The sequence below is a fragment of the Ammospiza caudacuta genome, chromosome 9 (assembly GCF_027887145.1).
Source record: "Ammospiza caudacuta isolate bAmmCau1 chromosome 9, bAmmCau1.pri, whole genome shotgun sequence".
Taxonomy (NCBI): domain Eukaryota; kingdom Metazoa; phylum Chordata; class Aves; order Passeriformes; family Passerellidae; genus Ammospiza; species Ammospiza caudacuta.
This window is the reverse complement of record NC_080601.1, coordinates 20,747,254-20,770,995: the sequence shown is the minus strand read 5'-3', so window position 1 is coordinate 20,770,995 and position 23,742 is coordinate 20,747,254. Positions and strand designations below refer to the sequence as shown.

General features: G+C 40.4%; 1 protein-coding gene across 1 annotated transcript; it reads right to left on the bottom strand.

The window, feature by feature from the left end:
* Window positions 1-12,501: 12,501 nt before the first annotated feature.
* Window positions 12,502-23,319, bottom strand: NPY4R2 (neuropeptide Y receptor Y4-2). The gene is made up of 2 exons (XM_058810440.1): window positions 23,181-23,319; window positions 12,502-17,671 (listed from the first exon to the last, which is right to left on the bottom strand). The coding sequence occupies exon 2, from the start codon at window positions 17,553-17,555 to the stop codon at window positions 16,422-16,424; it is 1,134 nt and encodes a 377-aa protein (XP_058666423.1). The 5' UTR covers window positions 17,556-17,671; window positions 23,181-23,319; the 3' UTR covers window positions 12,502-16,421.
* Between the last annotated feature and the right edge of the window lie 423 nt (window positions 23,320-23,742).

Genomic DNA, 23,742 nt, shown 5'->3' with positions numbered 1-23,742 from the left:
AATATTGCAGCCCTAAGAAAGTGCTCTCAGCCAAGGTCTCAAAGAGGTTAAAGCAGTAATATCCAGAGAGGGAGTAACAGGGGCATCTATAAAACTAACCATTTCAGACCACTAATTTCATCAGCAAGCTAATTGCAAATATTGTATCTAAGAACATTTCCAGCCATCTGCAGGAAGGGAATGTCACAGTGCTTGAAAGGCATCTTGTATGTAAGATTGTGTCTTGCTGATAGATAAATCTGGCACAGTGAGTTTTGGATGTCATTATGATAATCATGCAGAAGAAACACCTTGCTTGGGAGACATTTACACACCGCCTTTATTGTGGTATCTGAATAGTTCCTTGTGTGTGTAAAATCCTGCTACATTTCACCTCTGGTTTTGAGTATAGAACTGAGTGAACACAGAGCCTATTGCTAATCCCTACAGCAGGACTTGACTGTGCCTGATGTCACATGGTAAAACTGTGATCCTGCAAGGAACAAAATTACTGGGTCCAAGGCTGACACTCTGCCAAATGCATTTCCCTCTTATTGTGGATCCAGATAAATATTTATATCCTCAAACCACTTTCATCAGACTTGGTCCTGAGGTGAGATCAGTGTCAACGTGACCAAGAAAGGGTGTGTGTCTGTGCCCCATTCTGAGTAAGAGCAGCAGCAATGTCAGGAAAGTGGAAGTTCAAGCTATCCCTTTGCTCCCTGTATTCTCTGTAAGCTGGAATTCTCTCTTCCTGGAGCTGGAGATTTTGACATGCACCAAATCTGCTCTGCTGGAAGGTAATTTTTTTTTTTAAATACACAGGACAAGATTCACTATGTGGTACAGTTTGGTTTTGTTTTAGATGCTCCCTGAAACAAGCAATGATGTTTGAGCTCTAAAGAAACCTACCACCCCATTGGACAGAGAATTTGCCTTTCAGTCTACTTGGAACCAGCTCTTGATGCTTGTTGCTCCCTGAGAACCGAGTTTTGATGTTAACTCTAAACCATCTGTCAACTCTTAACTCTAAACCGTCTGTATTTGCAACCAATGCTTTTCAGGGATTTGCATATAGTGTATAAATAAATTTAGTTGTGCTTACCTTTTTTCTCCTGTGCAAAAGTAACTTGTAAGGGCCTGATATATGAAGCTACCTGATGAAGTGGGAATGTAACAAATAACTTGCAAGCTCTCTCTTCCACTTACCTGTTAAATAGTTATATGTCTGCATACAGACAAGCCAAGCAACTTGGAATTTGACACCAGCACAGGTCCTGTGTTGCAACAGCCAGCAGCCTTTTAAAGAGCAGCCAAAATTATTTTTAAAAATACTTGTTTGTGAGTCAGTTTAAAGAGGGACATTGTCCCACTAATCCTTGTTATAACACTTGTTATGACACTTCCCTCACCTGATAATCAGTGCAGACATTATATTATGAAGTTTTTAAAAATTTGTGCTGAGACCGATGTCTTTCCAAGGATAGCATTTCTCTCTTGAAGACAGGGTGAAGTTATTACATCCAGGGTTAAGGCTAAATAATCCCAGGGGTCAAGACTGAACTTGCAATGTAGTTCTTAAAATATTACGCATGTGCTTCTAGAATAAACTGGTGGAAGAAAAACCACTTCTGTTTCTTGATAATTTTAGCATGCAGCTATCAGTGAGACCTTGATGTTGTGTGTGAAGGGAACAGAAATGTTATCCCAGCTCCCTTTAGAAGCATTTATTAACATAAGAGTCTGACTCCAATCCTGGTAGATGATTTGTCTGGACATATTCAATGGTAGGACTGAGCATATGGATTTTGTCACAGTTCTCTTGGATTTCTGGGGTGCAGTTAGCATGTCCTTGAGATCACAACCTATGGCTGGAGCAGAGAGCTGAACAAAACTTTCTTCTCCCACTGCCTTTAACAAGAAGTGTAGAAGCTAAGCACCTCTAATAAATAAATAAATGTACACGTATCAAGTGCTTGTCATAGTAAATGGACAGAAGTAGATGCTGAATCACAGCATTTTGAAGGGACACAGTTGGATCCCTCATTGCAAACCCTGGCAATGAGAGGGTTGGCAAGTCTGTGTTTTGCCTGCCCTATATGCAACACTAGATCTGAACTTTGAAAAGCCTAAAGGATTTTCATGTGAATATTAGGAGGACACAGCCCTAGAAGTGTTTTCCCACTTTGCAGTCTTGACCATGCTCTGAGAGCTGAGCCTCTCTTGCCTGGGGAGCTGAGCATCTCTCATTGTTTAGGGCAGAGGCTGGATGGTTGTGCAGAGTGAAGTCTGCTTCTCCTTCTGCTCTGACTCTGCTCTGGCACAGGCTATGTGATCAGAAAATGTTGCTGTTACCTGGGGACACCAGAAGGTTTTTTTAACACTGATGTATCAATTAAGGCTGTCCTAGAGCTGCACTTGTGATATTGGAGATACTGGTGACTGGATACAAACTGTATCATAAACTCTGTATGTCTCTGTGTATACTCTGTATGTGCTCCTCCAGCAGAGATGATCCACAGAGATGACCCAAGAGGTGAAACAGGTTGAAGATAGTCAAAATAAGCAGCACACAGTCACTCAGTGTCCATGAGGAGAAGAGCACAACCATGAACACAAACCAAGCTTTGCCACCTGGCTTGGCACCAGGCCTCCCAGAGTCTGAACCCAGCTCACTCAAAAAAAAAATAGAAAGCCCAGTTCATGCAGGCTGAGATCCCAATTCACACATAAAGTTTCTTCTAGTCTTTCAACCACTTCAATAATAACATTTCTGTCAGAGCAGCAGGAGGAACAGGGTCCAATCTTCCAAAGGTGTAGAAGCAGGAAGGAAAATTTGCCTCAAATTTTGAAGCTCTAACAATTTCACAGAAGGCCTGTTAAAGAAAATAGGCATTACCTTTTCTAGCGTAATAATGAAAATGTTAGCTTTTGTCTGTCCTACAAGAGTGCTATTGATAGGACAATACTTTGACCTTTGTATTGTGAGACAAAACACTGCTTGGAGGAAAAAAAAAACAGATTCACATGATTAGTGGACAACATTCTTAAGGTTAATTCCAAATTATGAGGATCCTTTGAAAATGTGATCCTGAGTTAAGGAAAAATTCTCAGCAGTCATGGAATCACTTAGCCATTAAAATCTAAGCAGAACAATAACTGGAAAAGGACCACACATTTTTGACAGAACAAGGGTCATTTGTAACACAGATGCACTTGCTGTTTGTAGAAAAAACAACCTGCCTGTTCATGCCTGAGCTCAGAGTTCAGAATGCCCCATGAAATGAGGAATGAAATGACCTGCTAAGTGACCTCAGGATGGTTCAAAATTGCTGAGGCCTGGATGGGGATGGAGCTTTGGCCCAGCTGCCCCCATGATAATGAATTGGCAGAGTTTGCACAAGGAACCCTGTTTCATTGACTCTATGGTGCTCTGCTGCTTTACAGCAGCTACACATCTGCTTTTAATTTAAGCAGATGTTAATGCCCTTAGGCTGGGCAAGTCCTTGCTGCCTGGAAATAAGCTTTTTTACATAAAACATTCTTCCAGCCTCCCCTGCTGGGGTAACTCCATCTGCCATAACCTTTGCCCCACACTCAGGACTGTTATAAGGTTTTATTACTGCTTGCAAAATATTGCACCATGTTTCACTGAAAGTAGCTTTTCAAGAACACTGATTGCAGTTTATTGTGGGCACCTGGGTATAAAATCACCACCTGAGGCATCAGGCCTTGTGTAAATCTATCTTAGGTAACCAATTTAGGGATGGTAGGGAGGGTCCCAGATGACTTGTCCTTGGTTTTTTCTTATTTAAGGAACTGGCCATGAGTCTGACAGGGTAGTTGTTTGGGAAGATTAGATAAGAAAAGAAGCAGGGATAGCTGCCATGTAGAAACTAGTTTAGCCTTTGCCACTGAGGTGCGTTTCCCCATGGTGTTGTTGTTGTTGGAGATCTCACTAGAAGTTCTATAATGTGTTGTTAATGTTCTTTTGCTTTGGATTTGGTTTTTCTGCTTTCACCTGAAGGGAACAGGAAGCAGCTGTTGTGAGCTGCTTGAAGACAAGTTAGTTCCTTAGCCTAAGCTAGAGATATCCTGGGGAATCTTGCCTGCAGGTAGCTCCTGCAAATGTGTTCATTTTTTCTCTGCAATATGTCATTGAAGGACATACTAAGGCATGGAGAGTTAGTGACTTTGAGGCTGAAATAAAGGAAGGAGATTTCAATCAAGGCTGGAATTGAGATTGCAGCAGTCAGTCAGATATCACAACTACCTGGCAGCAGAGCACAGGACTTGAAGAGCTGGTCTACATCTATCATTGGCTACAGAACCAGGTAAGTTTGTTTACTGGCTAAACAAGCTTTTATTCTGAAAGGTTAACATGGTTAGAAGGTACCTCAAGGAAAGTCTTTCTGTTTCAAGTCCGGAATTATCTTGTTTTTTGTCTTAACATTGCCCTTTTACCTCAACTGCTTTTTCTAATTTAATTTGCCTGATGCAGGTACAAATGTCAATTGCATCCTGAACAGTGAAGCTCTTTTAATCATTTTTGGTATATAGATTGGCTGTTTCTCTGATCCTAGTGCTGGTTTCTGTAGATATTTTCTCAATGTGGATCTCTGTGTTCTGCCTTATGTCCTTGTATAGAGTCACTCGTGGCATAATTGCAATTATGTTGCTCTACAACACATCCTCAGGTTGCATTTGCACTTCTGAGAACAGACTTGTGTTTGGAGCTCACAACTGAGAGGACAACATTGTCCTCGTCCTCCAGCAGCACCAGCACCCCTTGGTTTCTTCAAGGGCACTATTGTGTTTTAAATGGTGCCTCAGAAGTGTCACAGATGGGCATCTCTCTTGATATTGTGCAGAGCAGTACCTCAGTGCAGCTGGTGCACCTACATTACATACTCCTGAGTTTATGCAAGGACCAGATTCTGCTCCTCAGTGTTTAAGTATCTAGCTAAAAACTCTATATCCCCACAATATTGAACTGGTATTGACTTAATAATAACCTAATATCTCTATAGACCTCAAATGCTCAAACACAACAACTGCAGGATAATAAGGAAAGATGTAGGGAGCTGTTTTATGTGCTCTCTGGTATAATGGTTTGTGGTGGACTTCACCAACTTTCCTGTTCAGTGATAATTTACCTTATGCTGATGACTGCTAACATTTATATTCAGTCATTCAGTTATTGTCAGCTGACACTTAGGGGTATGAGTTTCAAGGTAATTCCTTGTTTCTGCTCTTTTGTCATTAGAAGGCAAAAAGGGTAATTTTAATAAGTAAATATATATTTTTTAATATTTGTTTATTCAACTCTTATTGCTTACTGAGAATTACTCAACATCTTCTCTACAGTGCTGTGTAGGACAAACTAAAAATAATGAGGTTGTCCTATTCCGGTGTGATCTTTAGAGGAACTAAGCCAGACGAATACAATTAGGCAAGCTGGAGATGAACAGCATCCAAAACATACAACTGGAATTCCCTCTGGCACAGTAGTGCTCAAGAAACATGCCATACATTCACAATAACTACACAGGGTCAGGAGCTCAGCTTTACAGCTTGTTGGAGAAAACTGACTTTTTACACTAGTACTTCTACCAGACTCTTTGGCTTCTTTTTCTGCACTCTCCTTGGTATTTTAAGTTGATAAAAATTACATTGTGGCAGTATAGGAATGAGATTTTTTTCAGAACTTAGAAGGCAAAAGTTCAGCGTGGGGTACTTCTCCTCCATTTAGTATGGAGCTTAAATATTTGTAAGAAGCTTCTATAAAACACTTTCTTTGGTGAACTGGTGATAATGGGAAGCAATTGTAAATACTGCAGCAATTCTGCTAAGATCTATCAAAATGCTTCATTCAAATTACATGCTAAGTACCTTCTGCTTTATCACAACATTGTCTGCATTGTCAGTATGGAGCAGAATTTTTCATTTTCCTGCTCTGAAAGCCTCTCTAGTTCTACTGCACATGGTTAAATAGATGTTGCATTTCACTCAAGAGCTGGTTGTGTTTCAATACTGGATAAAGTGGTTCCTGTAAATAAGGCTTGCAAAATGCTTTCTGTCTGAGCAGAACCATGGGCCAGTTTTTATTACATGCTATTATTATAATTATAAGATCTTTTGCTTAATCAGGATGTGCTTAATTAGGATAGCCATTTAATTGGGACATCTCCCAAGGAACCAATTTAGCTTAATGTTATTAGTACTATCTAAATAGGCCAGCTTAGGAAAAAAATTGCTTTTAAAAAATAGGACCCCATCAGAAGAAAAGATAACCTGGTGTTTTGCTGGTCTAATGTGTTCAGTCCGTTTCTCAAGGAGCTGGAGTGATGATCTCAAAGTAACACGAGACAAGCACAATCCTTCCGTTGTGAAAGTATCAGAATGACCTTCACTCCCCCTATTGGCTGCCACCTTCTTCTACCAGAATACTCCAGCAAATGAAACCCATGGACTTGATATTGTACCTAACAGGAAAAAAAATCTGCCAGATAGAAATGGCAGAATGGAAAATGCCAGATGTTAATCTTGAAAGTGTTTGCTAGGATAAGAAATAAAGCAACAATTAACAGGTTTTGAAAGGAGAGTTACTCAAACAGACATTCCCAATAAAGCTGTTGGTCATTGAGGTGTTTTATTCATATTTTAGTAGGGAAAAAAAAATCTAAATGTTCTATCTTAGGTTTTGGAGTTTGTATCATTGTGGTTATACATTCAGTGCTGTCCAATGAGATACCTCCACCAAACAAAATCTACTGTTTTAAGGAAACAGAATCATGCAAGTTAGGTCTAAATTTCAATAAGTTCAAAGGCAGTATTTTTGGTAATAAAATTTAAAACTCCACAGTTGTCAGCAAGCTAGTGTGATCCTAGATGGGCAGTATGAGCCAGCAGCTGAACTAGGGCTGAATTTTCAATATCAAATACTAGTGAGAAACTTGGACTGAAAGAAAGCTAAGTAGTGGGTAGGCTTTGAGTAGGTGTAAACCAGTCACATCCCATTGCAATTTCTGCAGACAGGCGATTGCTGCTGGTATTCATGTGCAGCAGATTTTAGCTGAAGACAGTGAGATGAAGCAGCAATACAATTTGCCTGTGCCTGATGGCAGCACTGGAACAAATTTGGCCAAGGCAGTGATGGAATTTCCATCCATGCAGATATTAAATACCCCATCCAAACATAATCCTGAGTATCCTGCTTGTGGCAACCCTGCTTGAACTCAGGGGTTGGACAAGGTAGCATCAAGAGGTCCCTTCCCTCTTCAGCTGCTCTGTGTTACTGTGAAGTTTCTCATAACAATTGTCTCAGTGTAGGTAAAGTAAAAATCCAGGCACTGTGGGTTTAGTAAGGCAGAATGTTGATTTTGGTGGTAAAGTTCATCTAAGAAATTGCAGTCCTCAACATCCTTCTCTGCTTTTTTTCCCATGTGCAAAGTCGCTGTCTCTTTATTTGTGATGATAAAATTCTTTATGGGGTCACTGCATTAACTGGATCAATGATAAGACAAAGTTAAAAATAACAAACCAGGGTTTTAAAATATTTTTAAGTTTTATTTTTAAATGCATATCAGTTCAGCTATGCAATTCCCATCTCTGCTGGGCTGTACTATCCCAGCCCACAAAATGATGAACAAGTGAGTGGGGGGAAAGCTCAGAAGAGACCAGCATGATGCCTGGATCCATCATGTATAATTGCACACTGCTTATGCTGTCTCTTGCAGAAAGCAGGACTATGTGTTATCTGATGTTAACTAACTGAAAAAAATCAGACCTGTGTCTTCAGCTCACTGTACATTTTGGGCGCTCTGCTTATGAGCACCCAAATTCAGAACCTTTGCTTTCTTTAGGTGCAGCTGAGGTGGTCTAATGGTTAACCAAATAAGAATTAAAACTGCATGAAAGCATATCTATCAAGTTCTGCACAGGTTGGTTTTCCTCAGGGGCTGGGTGGTTCATTAGTACTACAGAGCCTGCAAGAAATAAACTCATTCAAACTTAGTTAATTATAAAATCAAGTGACTCCCCAAGAAGGGGAATCATTTTAATTGTTCCAGTTGTGTGACGGCCCATACTTATTCAGGTCACCTTGTACATCCCCATCTCCTTTCCAGGGCTCTTATCCCTGAGTCTGTTCTGGATTGAACATGCTGAAGCTGCAGTTTTCAGAGATTCAGGCATGGTTAAGGTGGAAATGGGTTACTGATTAGTGTGCTGGTGTGGGACTGCGTTCGACAGCTGCTCAGATACAAGCTTCCTGTGTGACTTTAGCATGCCACCTTGGAGCTGAATTTAATATTGGATTTAGATGGAGCTTGGGCATCTACACTCCAGACAGAATCCTCAAAGCTCTGCCTAACCTTAGACCTCTGCTTTGTGTCACTTCCCTGGTCCCTCTGAAATCCTGCTCTGACCATGTGGGAATACTCTTGGTTTTGTCACCACCACTGAGCCATTCACCTTCCCACTCGCTGCTGCTGCCTGCAGAATGGGAGCTGCCCAGTCTGAGCCTCCCCAAACCCTGCTCCATCAGGGGTATCAGCAGCTTGGGCAAGGCCATGCCCTTTCCTGGCAGGACTGATGGATGGGCAGGGCCCTTCCTCACCTCCCTGCACAGTTCTTGCTGTATTTGTAGCACACATTGGTGAGCAAGATTATCAGCCTGTGTCTTCAGGGCTCTGAAAAGAGAATGGTAAAGCGTGCACCTACTTGATTTGTTAGTGTACTCTGTTCTGAGAAGTTAGTTACCTGCATATGCCTACAGTCTGGTGCGGCCAAGAGCAGGTGTGGGCTGTGTCTGCGCTGTGGGTGTGTGTGAGTGTCCATGCACGTCCCTGTGGCATGTAGGAAAACATCCAGGGGTGTCCAAGCTCATGTGCTCCTGTAGGTGGAAATTAAGAGTAGTTGCCTGCACTTAATTTCTGTGTATCCTCATGGCACTGGGAGGCCTGGAGTTTATTGTAGGAGATAACTGCTGCTGGCAGTTATTTACAATTGAAGCATATTAACAGAGGATGCAACACAGACATTCTTTCCCAACAAAGCAGTGATTTGTAAACCTCTATTAAAACAGTTGACAGTGTTTTCCTGAATAGATATTATAAATGCTATTAAAAAAAAAAAAGTTTGATAAAGAATGGATGTTCCTGGAAGCTGGTACCAATTATTGACCCCATACCTCTTAGTAATTTGTATTTAGTTATAAAAGGATATATTAAACAGTGTTTGCTCTTAGTATAAAATAGGAGATGGCTGCTGATAAGTATGCTTAAAATAAGCACCAGAGTGGTTCTTTTCATTCCCTACCTTTAATAACAGACTATACAGACAAAAGTGAATGCAGCCAATCAAGCTGATGGCTGAATCATAGCAACAGCATCAATTGATTTTGTTTCCAAGTCTAAAAAAAAACTAATAAAGACTTTGCATGATCTCCTAGATACAAGAGGACTATGGTTAATGTCTTAAACTTGTCCTTTAAGCTCTAATACTCTCTCTGTGTGCTCAGATGCTGCCTACCATCTCTTTCAGGTGAATTCTATTTATAAAAATTGATACTGAGTTAAGCTGGGTAAAACAAAGGCACGTTCCTTTTTATTGAACTAAAGAGAAGCTATCAGCAGTTCAGAACTGCCACAAGCCTTACCACGAACCAGTCACAGCAGTGCACCCATGTGTGCTTTGCAGTGTTTATCATTACTGTTACTTTTTGTTCTTTCTAGTGAAACTAATGTGTTGATCTAGGAAGTACTGCACGGTAGAAAATTTAACACTAAACCACTCATATTCCTCACATAATTTGAAGTAAACATCTGTTTGCAGAATGAGGGACTATTTTTTTGTCCTTGTTAGTTGTTTGAAATTTTTCAAAATAAAAAATCAATTTTCTTGAGGACCTATTTTTAAAATTCACTGTGTACATTTGTTCCAAGGCCCAGATCCTGAGAAACTGTATGTTTATGATAGGTCTTATGTATATTTTAATCCTGGAATGCTGTGCATACTGTAGTTCTAACCAACTGTGGTTTGTGGAAAACTGATCAGTGAAAATGTTATGAAGCACAAAACTTCAAATTGTCCTCACTTAAACCTTAACCTCTGCAAATCTGTAATGTAATATATTCATTTTTCAGTGCAAATAATTGAGTATGAGCTGGATCAGGGGTCTGATTGCAAATACAGGTAGAATGCTTCCTTTTGTTCCAGCCAAGTAATTCCTTGCTTCCTTCCCACAAGCAATAAGGTACTCCCTTATTTAGGGGTGTCTGTAAGTAACTCACCCAGATGCTGAATGCAACTACAATGCCGTAAAGCTTTTCCTTGCTGTGCATGGAAAACACATTCATCCTCTCAAGAACCACCTTTGAGAGACTCTTTGAGGCAGAGGAACTGTATTAGCAGTTTGTGGGTTTAACAGAAGGCCTTTCTGCTCCCCAGGGAGATGAGCTTGCCTGGTGGGAGGCAGTGCATGCCTGTGTGCTGTCATATGCTGCGTGGGGCTTGTGGAAATGTGGGTTATTATGAAAGGGCATTGCGCAATGTGGGACTGTGGGGCTGCGTTTCCCTGCTGGATTTCAGCACACGCTGAATTTCAAATGGGATCTGTGGCATTAGTTCATTTCAGCAGCTTTAAAAACCTTTACCACAGTGCTAGCCAGCTTCTGCTATTTTTATAGCCTGGGAGCCTTCCCAAAACATAGCCCTGGGGGTACATGTGCATTATGCTCCTGGAGCAGTCTCTGTATTTGTGAGTTTAAACAAAAGCCTTTGCTTGACTGTGTAAATTCCTTTGAGTTTAATGTACACATTGAGAAGACCATAACTTTCCTGTGGTTTCCAGCTCTCTGCTGTGAGTGCAGGGTCTTTCAGAAAGTGGTTATATTGGTCTTTAGGACGTCAGGAACTTTTCTACAATCTATCTTTAATATAAAGAAATATATGGTGCATGTAATTAATTTTAGTCATTAAGTCAGCCTATCAACCAGATGAATCAATGCTCATTACCTTACTAAAGGCATGGCATTGGACAAGTGCATTTTCCATGCAATCCCCTTGTAGAAACGGAATCAAGACAAGTACTTATGGATGATTAAGTACTTGCCCACTAGCTCCCAACAGGGAGGATTCATATTCCCATGGACTGGATAAGGGACACAGTAAATCATGAAGTTTACTATATTCAAAGGACAGAACAAATCCTAGTCCTGTTTTACAGTGCACGTTCCATGTTCTCTGTTAGCACACCTTTTGACTGAAACTCCATCTTTCTATTGTCAGTTTGCATCTTGTGATATTCCTCTAAAAGTACTTATTCATACTACTATTATGCCATCATTTTATGTGTATCATGGCTATTTTTTTAGTATTATATCTGGTAATCTGGGTTGCAATTTCTATAGAACAAAATACTTCCTATTATAAGTGATGACTACTATAGCACTATTTAACTGAGTATTTTTGTTTTACAAAGGGATGGTGGATGTCATCAACTAAAGTTCTATAAAGAAAAAAACAAAAGGTAGACATCTCTGGAATTAAATTTCAACACTGGTTTCCATCATAAAATCTCTGTGCTGCTACTGGGCTTCATATAAGCATTTATTGGAAGGACAACTAAACAGTTCTGACTAAGGCCTAATGAGCATGGTCTGGCAGGAAAGGCATAGTACAGAAGTATAAATCTCAGGCTTATTCTACGCATGACTTCCTGAGTTCAAATAAGTGACTTTATAGAGCAAACTGAGAAAGGGAGGGAAGAGCATAAAAAGCTCTGTGGATTTTGATGTTCGTACAAAATAAACTCAGATGACACATGATACTAAGCATCAACAATTTACATTGAAATCAGTACTGGTATGAAAATCAGGCCAGTGTTTGATTGATAAGAAACTTGAAGAGAATGGTCTGTAAAATGAAATGCCTGGTGATCTTGTGAGAAGACCCTTGGGTCAAAGCAAAAGGATCTCTGGAGTGGTCCTTAGGGTATGACATCTTATTTCACAATAATCTCTCACCCAATGTCAGTCCTCAGATAAGTGTGCACTCTGTGCTCGCACACAGCAAACCCAGAGTAAGATTTTTATCATGCAGATGTGACTGGTGGCTGTCACAGCACTGCTGCCAACCCCTGTGGCAGCTCATGCCACACACCACCAGTCCAGGCAGGCAGACCCTGCTATTGCACTCTTCCCCTGTGTGTGCAAGTGCAATAAACCACACACTGTTATAGCACAATCTGCAGTCATTTCTGATACCTTGGTTTACTTTCTGTCAAGCCAGGTAACCCAGTCAGAGAAATTTACCAATACTTTTAACCCAGTCAAAGCATTTCATGAAGTTCAGTAAAATTGTTAAATATCCCACTTTGGTTTTCATCCCAGCAGTGTTACTTTCTGGCTGTGGTTCTGTTTGGGGTTCAGGACACTGTGCCATAGAGGACTCAGCTTCTTGTGCAATCTGAAAAGTCTATGAAGAACTCATTTGAGTTCTGGCATCAGAATATTCCAATGTTCCATGTTGAATTTTTGGTACTTGCCTGTCTTCCATTGCTGGCTGCACTGCACCATTGTCCTTTGGAATAATGTGTCAAATTATTAATCCTTCACACATCAGTGGCTCTTATTGCACCATACACTTGTTTTCTCTTGATAAAAACTATTTGAGGACTAAATCTGAAGTATTTTATACTAGGAAGAGTATTACATCATTTTACAGAAGCAGGCACAGAGAAGTGACACAGACAACATTACTTTATTTGTTTTTATAAGATTCCCTGTAGTGTGCTATTTATATCACAGAATAAGTTGTTCTCTTGCTCTGAAAACATTACTGTCTTCTTACAATGTGTCACAGGAGGCAAGATTATGAAAAACTTTTTTTTAAAAAAAGGCAGTGTAAGGTCTTAAAATTCTAGGAATTTATAATTTGCCCAACTCCTGCTTATTTTTCCATCATTGCTTTTGTGACTGAGTAGCAGAACTTTAAAGAGTATATTCAAAACTATCACTGTATACAATGAACACAAAACTGCTCAATGCTTCTTACACATTAACAGTATCTGTTTTTTACAGATGGATAAGAGGTATGTAAGCTATTTCTGTTGTGTTGCCTTGTGCTGGAACCAAAGAAACCTAGCCTCCCTTGGCTGCATAAAGCCTCAAAGTGACAAATAAAATGGCTCTTTCAATTATGCAGGCATAATTTCACCCAGCCTTGTGACTTTGCCTTCAGAGGGAAGAGGGAACAGTTGCTACAAAAGTTCTTAATAAACTAACAGGGTATTATCTTGTACTGCATTTACGCACAGCAGCATAAGCCTTGGTGTATGCACAGAATGAAGAATTTGTACAGGCGCCTGTCCTGTCACATGCTCAGTCTTTTGGTACCTAGATATATTTATTTTTCTGTTGTTTCTTTAAAGTTTATTTAGTTACTTAGGAAATTTTAGAGGTTGAAAAACATGTATCTCAGGATAGTAAGCAGATGGATAGACTGCAGCTGGCTGGGAGTTCTGAGGATCTGAATTTTTGCAGTTAGATGTATGGGTGCAGTTTGGTGCCTTTTAGTGTTTAAATCCTGTAGTTTATCCAGTCCAAAGTCAGTTAGCAATAAACAGCAGTTGACTCCAAACTTGACACTTTGCTTAATCGCAAGAGGAAGATAACATCCGTTTGTGTTTGTCTGTGTTATTGTAAAGTTGGATCCGCTTGCTTTATGTATCTACTTGTGTTCATGGAAACAAATGGCCACATGAATTACAGTTAAACAGCATCAGATCTTGCTCATATTTCTACCCTTTGCAGGAAGAACTCTTATCTGGTGCACAATGCCAGTGCACAGCTCTAGTGGCAGGTCTCTGCTGTACTATAAGCACTTTACCAAAAGTTTTCACTTAGAACTAGTGACAAAGACAGGCTCGTGGAAGTGCAAATGCTAAGGTAATTGTGTTTCCATTTAAGACACTGGTTGCTTGAAAAGTTATATACTTAAGACCATGTATCAGGTAATTTTCTGTGTTTGTGTTTAGCAGAGTATTGTTACAATAGCTTTACAGACACTTTAGCTGGCTAAATGCTGGAATTCTAACAAGTAGGAAAAACAGGCAGAATTACTCGATTACTTAAATTGATTCTAAATGCAAAACAATGACAAAGCTGAAACAGTATTTAAGTCCTGAAGTAATACAGCAGTTTTGCTATAACTCACACTGATTAGAAGGAGCTGCTGTATTTTGTGCTACTCAGCATCCCATGGTGGTTTTGGCTACAGCAGCAAATTTCAAGATGCAGCTAATATAAGAGTCCTCTTGCTCTGTGTTTTTTAAGTAGACTCAACGTCCAGTCTAGAAACCACATTGCATGCAAACTCATCAAGAGAAACAACTTCTCAGCATAGCATAGCAAGTAATAAAGAAAATAAAAGAAAGCTGGAATCCATTTGAAAAAAGTAAAAATCTCTTGCCACATAGTTGAGTAAGATACAAAAGGTAATCACACACCAAGTCTCTTACTAAGATATACAGGTTCTGGCCAGAATTACAGGGGTAACTGCATTAAAAAAGGTTCTGCCGTAAGATTCTGCACACAAGAATTCAAGGCCAAACTTCAAGTTTTACCACTGAAATCTGTGCACCCAGCTCATGGCAAGGGCTAACTTTTATTTCTGCCAACTGGAGATAGGATAGCTTTTGCTGCCTTATAACATAGGGGTTAGCTCTTGTCCTCAGATACTGTGCTCAGCATCCATATTCCTGTCAGTTCACAGCATGGGAAGATGACTTTTCCTCACCTGTCTTTATACCAATTTGTCTGATCAGAGATCTGCCAGCTAAGGAATTTCTAGCTGCTTGCATAACTTTACACTGGGTATCTTCAGCTCCATGTAAACCTATTGACTGCAACAAGTAATCACTGCTTATCAAAGCACATTTCACACTGGAAATTACCTCAGCTGACCACCCAGTCCAGTCTTCTGCTAAGGTTAGTTTGGCAAATCAGGACAGAATATTCTTCAATATTTCATTAGCATTGAACTGGTTGATCTCCTTTTTGCACTTGCTACCTGTTTTGGTTTTTTTAAATCTGTACCTCAGTATGGCCTTCTTGGGCATGCCTTGGTTTCTCAGGAGTCACTGAGCAATTTCTCTGGCTCCAGAGGCTAAAAGCAGTTTACAGTTTGTAGGTCTTATGAACAAAGGCGACAAATAACACAGTTGTGAAAAAAATATGACCTTCATTTTACTAGAGCAATTGACAGTACCACCTGCGTGGCTTGGCTTCAGTCTGACCTGGATTCCACGTGTGTATTTTCATTGACCTTCTCTTTATTTGCTGGAATTTCAGCTTCACCTGTGCTGCTGATGCCAGTGAGTGGGACTGATATCTGACATCAGGTCTTATTTTTTAAGAAAACTCAAATTCTCCATGCATATGTTTATTTCTTTGGAAGTGTAGCCACTCTGGAAACACATGATTTCCACAAACAGGTTTTCATGCTCATTCTGGCCTTCTGAATTAGATACTTTGCAATTAAAGTACCAAGAAGATGCTGAAGCAGAACGTCATGTTGCTACCAAGTCCTAGAACAACTCCTGTAATCTGGCCATCTTGTACCACCATGGCATGAAGCTGTAGCATTGCAGAGCTTGGTGATTGACAGCAGCAGGAACTTGATTCATTTCCATGTAGATCTACACTGCTTTTCATGTGCTTAAAAACAGTTCTCAGTATCATCTCAATGCATTTTGAGTTTAATCCATCAAATAGCATTTTCATTTGCTGCCATCCTTCATAAGTGACTGTCTTATTTACATACCAGGGTCACTGTTCCTTGTCCCTACTTGCAGAGGCAATGACTATTCTCAAGCCTATGGCAGAGAGTGAAGTTTCATAGAAACAGGCAGTGTTTTATGTGAAGATGTGAAAGATTACTGTCACTTAATGGGCTGTGAGAGGTGGTAAAAAAAATTGGTATTTACATATCTCTGTTCCACTGGTGTGTTAGCTGTGCATAAAAATCTTACTAATACTGGAAAACTGAGAGAGTCTTTTCCAACACAACTTTTGGCAGCCTGCAGTGATGAAATTGGAAATCTGGTTTTCTGCTGCAGCCATGGTAGAGATATGAGTTTTGCTGATGAACCCATATCAGCCTCTGTGCAGTCACAGCTTAGTCACTGATCTTAGAGCAGCTGCTTTAGAGCAGCCCAGTCTCCTCAGTGTCTGTACTACCTCAGTGACATGAAAAGCTTGTGCACCACAGCAGCAACTGTGAACATTTACAACATTACTTTGCTTATTCTTCCAAAAATCAGGTAGTGATTGCTTCCTGTTCACATCCCAGCTGTGGCATCACCTGTTGCTTTATATACCCACAGGTAATAGTTGGTGTGTGGTGTCAGTGCAACCTTCTGAAATGTTTTCTGCTCCCTAGATAGAATTGTGCCTGCAGTTCAACATCAGTGACCCCTTGGAAATTTCAGTCTGCATGGTGGATAAAGGCAAATGATCATATTCTTCCATTGAGGCATTTACTGAATTATGCTGGCAGCTTAGAATCAGTGACTTCACTTCTTTTTTGAAGTTGCTGTTTAGGAAACCATAGATAACGGGGTTGACACAGGTAGAAGCCATAGCTACCAGGTGGCACAATGAGAAGATCAAGTTGTGGTGGCAAGGTGAAATGATTTTGTAATTCCAGTCCACAATGGTGTTGAAAACGTGCAGGGGTAGCCAGCAAACAGCGAAAGCAGCAACCATGGATGCTAGCAAGATGTTTATCTTTCTCAGCTGGACCGCTCGGTTGCTGTACTCGCTCTTCTCAAACATGTCCTTCCTCTTCTGCAGGCGTAAGTAGATTCGCAGGTAGCAGAGGATGATGAAGAACAGAGGGATGCAGTATTGCAAGAGCAGTAAAGTGGTAGTGTAGATAAGTTTGTGCTGCTCAGAAGGCCACGAGTTGATACAAATTGCCTTATCAGTGGAAAAATTCATGAAGTGTGAGAGCTGCTCATACAACTCGTTAGACAAGATGGATGTGGTCAAAAACGGAAGGGACATGAGGCATGCTAAAGTCCAAATCACTCCAATTCCTAGGTAGGCTTGGGAGGTATTTGGCCTCCAGCCAGTTGGGTTTATGATGAGCTGGTGTCTTTCCAGAGCAATAAGGACAAGGGAAAGGATTGACACTGTCACAGTTGTGCACTGAGTGAAAGAGGTCATTTTGCACATGACTTCTCCAAATATCCAGTAGTCCATCATGGTGTAAACAACAGTGAAAGGCAGACAGACAAGACACATAAACAAGTCTGAAATTATTAAGTTGGAAATTAGAATATTGGTGACATTTGCCTTTTCCTTCTGCCTGGCAATGACAGCAATCAGACAGATGTTTCCCACAATGCCCAGAACAGTCTCCAAGCTGTAGGAGGTGGCCAGAAAGACAGTAAGGTCAGTGATGTTCATGCACTGATTAGAAATGTTCATAGGAAAGCTTCGGCTTGAGCTCCAGTTCTTGCTGATCAGGAAATGAAAAATATCATTTACAGCCCTTGTCTTATTCATCTTGAATCCCAAAATATTTATGCAAAAGGGTGGTAGTCAAACACAGTCTGAGTCTTCTGGAGCCAGCCTAAAAATGTTATATCTGTTCTGTCTGGCTGTGGAAGGTCTGGGTATATCTGCAAAGGAAAGGAAAAGGAAAAATATGTTTAGTTATGCTGCAAGAAGTTAGTCAAAAGGGTAAGGAGGGAGACAGGGAAGCAAATGCCAGGGATTTTGTGTATTTTCTGCAGCTCCCTCTTACACAGTTTATTAGATCATAAAATGGAGCCCTTTGCTACACTGTGGTATGAAAGTCTGTACAACTCTATTGAATTATGACCATGTTTATTCATTGTGAAGTTGTACCATGGATTTAAGAACATCTTAACTTCATTATTTCACTCAGTGCAGTATCTTGAACATCACTAATGCAGTAGAGTGGCGATACAACAAAACCGGATCAAAACCCACCCAGAGTAAAATTGCATGTGATTCTGGTTCTGCAAGGTTCTGATCCAAAACTGGGCAGAGGACATTGTGAGGCTGCATTTACCTTCAGCTGTGCTAAACATCAATGTGCAGGGCATATTAGGTGCACAAAGCCAACATTAAAATATCTTCTGTGAAATGCATTTGTGATTGCAGCCAGAACTCACATTTGTGCAAGACAATCACCATGCAAACATTCAGGCTCATTCTCTGGAGGGATATCATGGGAAAATTTTAAAAAGTCTAAAATAATTCAAAATAATTTCAACATTTTCCAGCTTCTACACAGCTGTGATCGGTCATGGGAACTGCAAGCCAAATTACTTGCTTCCTCATTCCGGATGAACTCCAGTGCCCACAAAGCATTGATATCTCCCCGAATGTGACCATGACAGGGTTTATCAGAAATACAGTCCAGCTCCCTGATTTGGGCTTTAAGAGTGAGTGATTTTGATAGTGTCTTTTAATTATTTCTGGGAAGATTTTTATTGAGTCTCCCTCAGCATAATTTTATTTTTTTTTATTTACAAATTTGTTGTAAAAGCATGTTCTATCTGCTAGAGAGTGTTCCTGTACAAAGATAGGTCTGCTTCAAACTCACTGCGGCAAGCCACGAGCTGGGACTTTCAGTGGGATTCAGGGAGCCGAACCCATGGTGTTAATTTGCACTGCATACTTTTTGGAAATCTCAGTCACAGGACTGCCTCGACTCTCCCAGATGACTCCTGTGAGCCATAGCAAAGGCTACATTATAATCCTGACCCTCATGTCCAAATCCTCTGTGTCCAGGAACCAAAGAAAAAAAATCTGACTCTGCTGGGAGTTGTCATCAGGGCAGAGGCAGTTCCGTGCTGTTCAAGGGCTTGTAGTATGAAAAGTAAATAAATATTTGGGGAATGACACTATTTAACCGCTGCATGACACTTTCCTCAATGACTAAATATCACTCAAACAAGTTTGTGGGGTGGCGAAAAATGTTTGAGATTCAGAAAAAAACAACTAATTATGGTATGAATACATAAGTAACATGGTATGGTGAGCTTATCACTTCAATGGAGTAGCATTTATTGTTAAACAACTGCATGCCTAAAGATAACCAGTACTGTACAAAAAGCCCCCACTATCCTATATCTTTTTCTTTGCCTTGTCTTTCCCATTATGAATTTTGTTTGCTAGAGATGTTGACTCTCAGGAACTAAAGAAAGCAATAGGGTGCAGTAAATAAAAGGATGCTTGAATTAACTAGTACAGTAAATTCTTTTGTTACTTTGCTAGACCTGTTAATTTATCTAACTCTCTCTCTCTTTATCTTTCGGTCATCTATCTGTATCCATCTGAGGCAATCAAGATAGTCACACGAGCAAAATACAGCAGCTCTTTCTTTCTCATAGTCTTTCATTCCCTCAGTAGTTTGAATCTTAATTAAGAGGAGCAAAGAAAATTTTCCAAATTGAGGATATAGGCATAACTCCTTCTGCCCTCTCATTTTTGTGTTGTTGCCCAATCCATGTGGACAGATCAATACACTTTCTGGAACAAAAAGAGGCAGCAGTGGTGATGTATAGATGGGGAGGATATGGTGGTCTGTTTCAGTGAAAAAAATGGGTATAGAATGAAAAACCTTCAACCAGCCCCATCGTTTTTAATGATTGCTGGCCAGTGGGGATGCTGCAAGCAAAACAGAGCTAAGGGATGGGCAGCCTGCTATATTATTTTGTACCAGTCGGAAGAGATAAGTCCTGGCATTTGGACAGGACAAACAGACTTTGCTGTAAACAAAACACGTGAGCTTTTTACTAAGGTCCCAGCCTCATGTCCCTAGCTACAGTATCATCAACAACAAACACATGGTTCTCTTTTGTTGCTTGAAAAATATGAAAATATGTGCAGTTATTACAAACATCTGTGTCCACAGAGTAAGCCTTCTCAAGGGTCCCAGACACTTTTGGACATGCTGAAGCAATAGGGAGAACTAATAATGCTGAAGAAAGAAAGAGAAAGTGGTGGAGCCACCTGAAAAGCAGAAGTCAGATGCCATAGGTTTAGGGAGCACATTTCCAAGAGAAATAGCAAAGACTGACTGTGGCTTTGTGTTGGTCACTGATGGTAAGTGTGGTGGGGATGAAAAGCATCTCTGCAATGTGTGTTGTTGGGTTAGGAGCTCCCTCTCTTTTATCACCTTGCATTCTCTGGTATCCCACAGCAGATGAATGGCAGGCACTTCCTGGGCATTCAGTGTCATGATACTGCCCAGAAGTAAATGAGGAATTATCACCTTCCTATCACAGATAAGGAGACTGTGAGAGGGAGTTGGGACATGAGTTGTCCAGTGTCTCAGGGGAACCTGTGATGCACCATGAGGTGCTTTAAACCACCTGCCAAACTGATGTCTTGGGAAAAGTCAATGCATAAATCACCTGTAGTCTGTAGTCCCCTTTGGCTCTTGTTGAAGGAACCATAATGTAAAAAGCAGTCCCAGGATAACAAAAATAACTATTGCAGTAACCTTGCACTTATGCATCCTAGTATGGTATCCTTGGGTGGCAGATCCTCAAGGGCAGGCACTCCCAAGTGATGTGCTTGGCTTTCAAGGTGTTTGGTTGCCATTCAGTTCATTCTAAACCAAGAGCCAGTAAAAAGCAATGTCCGTATATTCTGTTTAGACATTTGAATCAAAGCTGAGCTAATATACTGAATCACCAGTGCAGTGGGAACAGGGGTGTTAGTTATTCCCCTCATTGTATTGAAGGTTTGCTGATACCCCAGAAACCATGAGATTATGGTCTAAGAAAAAACAGCTTTTTTCCTCAGAAAATGAAGCAGTATTTACTTGGCTTGTAGGACTAAGAAGTATATCTGTTTGTTGAGGGAGAGAGATTTTGCTTGCTTTTTGCTCATTTGTCTTTAAAGAAGGAAAAGGAATCCTGTTCAGACTCTTAATGAATATTGGGAAAGAGTTCAGTAACAAAAACTAAGATATTCATTAGAGTTTCTTCTCTAGTTATTGCAGTATGAGACAGCTTCTCTAAAAAGCAAGTGTCACAAAAGTCTGCAGCAAATTAACCGGATACAGAAGGAAGAAGACAATGAGCTTTCAGAATTAATCTTAATGTAAGTTCAGTTCCCCACATACATCTTTTGTAGACATTTATCACTCTTCCACTTGTGCTGGAAGCAAGGAAGAAGAGCAGGCAGTTTGAAGGGTTTGTCTTGGTGAACAGCACAGCCTTCTAAAGTAACAAATGTCACTCAGCTCGTCTCAAAAAAAAGAAACCAAATTATCACTTGTCAGCTCAAAAGTCTTGCCCCAGGGCATTATTCTGTATTTCCCTGAAAAATTTCTCAAAGGAAAGGGAATTCTGCAGAAATGAGTCAGGGAAGAAAATAAAACCCTCAGTGGGTTTCAAGGAGACTGCTAGACCATTATGGCTTCAAGTAGTTAATACATGACTGCTCCTTAGAGAGACCTCTGGACTCGAAGACATCCTATGAAAACCCCTATAAAAACTTTTTTCCTGGAGACAGGAAAAAGCAGGGGGCTGCTACAGAGGCTGGGCTCTATGTACCCACTGGAAAAGGGTGGGTCATTTTTGCAAAGCTGATCATGATCATTCACTGCCTGCAATCAAATAACAGTCTCCATAGCTGGGATGGACAGTGGAAGCCAATTTCCACATCAGACATTAATCAAAGAAAAAAACATGTTTGCAGTGTCTGGCTGCACTATCTGACACTTAGAAGCACTTGCTTATCTACCCCAGAGCCTAACTAATTGCTCAGACAACTGGCTTTCAGTCCATAAGACATTCTGAGAGAAGCAATTCCTAAAGACATGTGGTGATTGTATCACTTACTTAAAGAGTTACAGCAATTACTGGGAGTAAAGCTGCCTGTTGTCTGCTAAGAAAAAATAAAAAGGAGCAACGGAAAGGTTCAACACAATGTCAGAATTTAAATTACAGATATTGAGGTAGGGGGGACTGACTGACATTGGTATCCCCTTTTGGCTGCCAATGACATTATCTCAGTAAAGCACATTTGGCCTGTTTAGCCTTACATACTAAAGAAAAGTTAAAAATCACTTGGCTATTATTACAGCTCCCCAGGAAAGCAACTCTTAACTAGAAGAGGAAACATCACTGAGTTTGCACAGACATCCCACAACAATGTTAAATCCATAAGGGATCTAGTACAGTGAAAGTTAATGATGGACTCTTTACCTCTTTTTAGCTTTGTATTGCAAAAATATTGGTACAAACTGTCTTAGGTCATTGAAAAAGCTATTTAGGATAAAAATATCTAGAACCTGCATAACTAGGGTGTATAAAAACCTGTGTATATTAACATATTACAAGTCTAGAACATAAAGGGTGGCAAAAATACCAAGGAAAGTGAATTCTTTTTCCTCCTCTCACATCTGCATGTTTTCTGAGGGAAACCTTTTTGAGCTTATGAAATTCTGTTATGAGTTAATCTTCTCTGATCGTGTACAAAGCAAGGAAGTTTTACAAAAGCATTTACTCCAATTTTTTATTTTCTGGTTAAATTCATAACAACCTTACCAAAGACATGGAGCCAGCTCACAAAGGTAAAATGTGAACAGCAAATCAGCAGACTGGAGAATGGTAGTTAGCTCTTGATTTCTTAAGAGTAATGGCCTTTGTGACATGTTTGCTATCCAAGAGAAAAAAACACATTTTACAAAGATGATCTTTACCAAAGAAAGTGGTGAATCTATAAAACATTGCAATGGGCACCTTAGCAGACAGTCAGTCAGGGTATCTGAAGAGTGATGTGTTGTGTCCTGTCTGAAGCTGCCTTGGTTGCGTGAGGACCAAGAAATCTCAGGGACTAGGAGATAAGAAGTGTTTTGCAGCAACCAGAGGCACCCAGGAAGGTTCTTTGTGTCACACCACAGGGTGGTAGGGAGCACACTGAACTGCAAAGGCCCCCAAGAAGCTGCCATCTCCCTCTTGCACCCCAAAAGGTTGCAAAGTTTAACTCAGTAGATACAAGAGTTGGGCCTTTCATGACAAGTCAAACAGTCTTCATTAATCAAACATAGCCATCTGCTTTTTCAACAATAACAGGTGATAACTTTAATAAAGAGATGTGAGCTCTTGACAATCTCAAATAGATAATTTAGAAAATTCTTACCAGTTACTGATGGAGAGAATCTCTGCTGTTGGTGCACATTTCTGATCTGGAAGCAAGCAGAAATGTTGTAGGAGTGAAGTAAGACCTTTTGTGCCCTTGCAATCCAGGAGAGAAGCTCTGCTGGTTGTTTCTGTAGGTAACTTGGATGGCATCTCTCTCCCGCTCTCTATCCCGCCCTCTGTCCTTCCCTCCCTTCAACTTAGCCAATGAATTCTGCCCTATGATTATGGTCTGACTTTGAAGTTCTGGCTCCCTCTGCTGTTGTATAAATATACAAATTCTAGGGATACTTGGGAGGAATAACAACTTCAGGAAAGAGCTGTGAAGTATCTGAAGCACAGCACACCCCCGTGCTGCTCGAGTGTGATCTCAAGTGAAAACAAAGAGACAAAATACAGACATAGAGCCTAATTCTGTTCTCCTTGCTGAGGCAAGATTTCTGTAGGGCTCCGAAGAGAATTTTGTGTCAGCTTAGGAAGCCAGTACCAGTTTTCTCAGATTTTCCATTCCATCACAGACAGATGTTGCAATTTTCTTTTGGAAGGTGCACACTAAAGTTCTT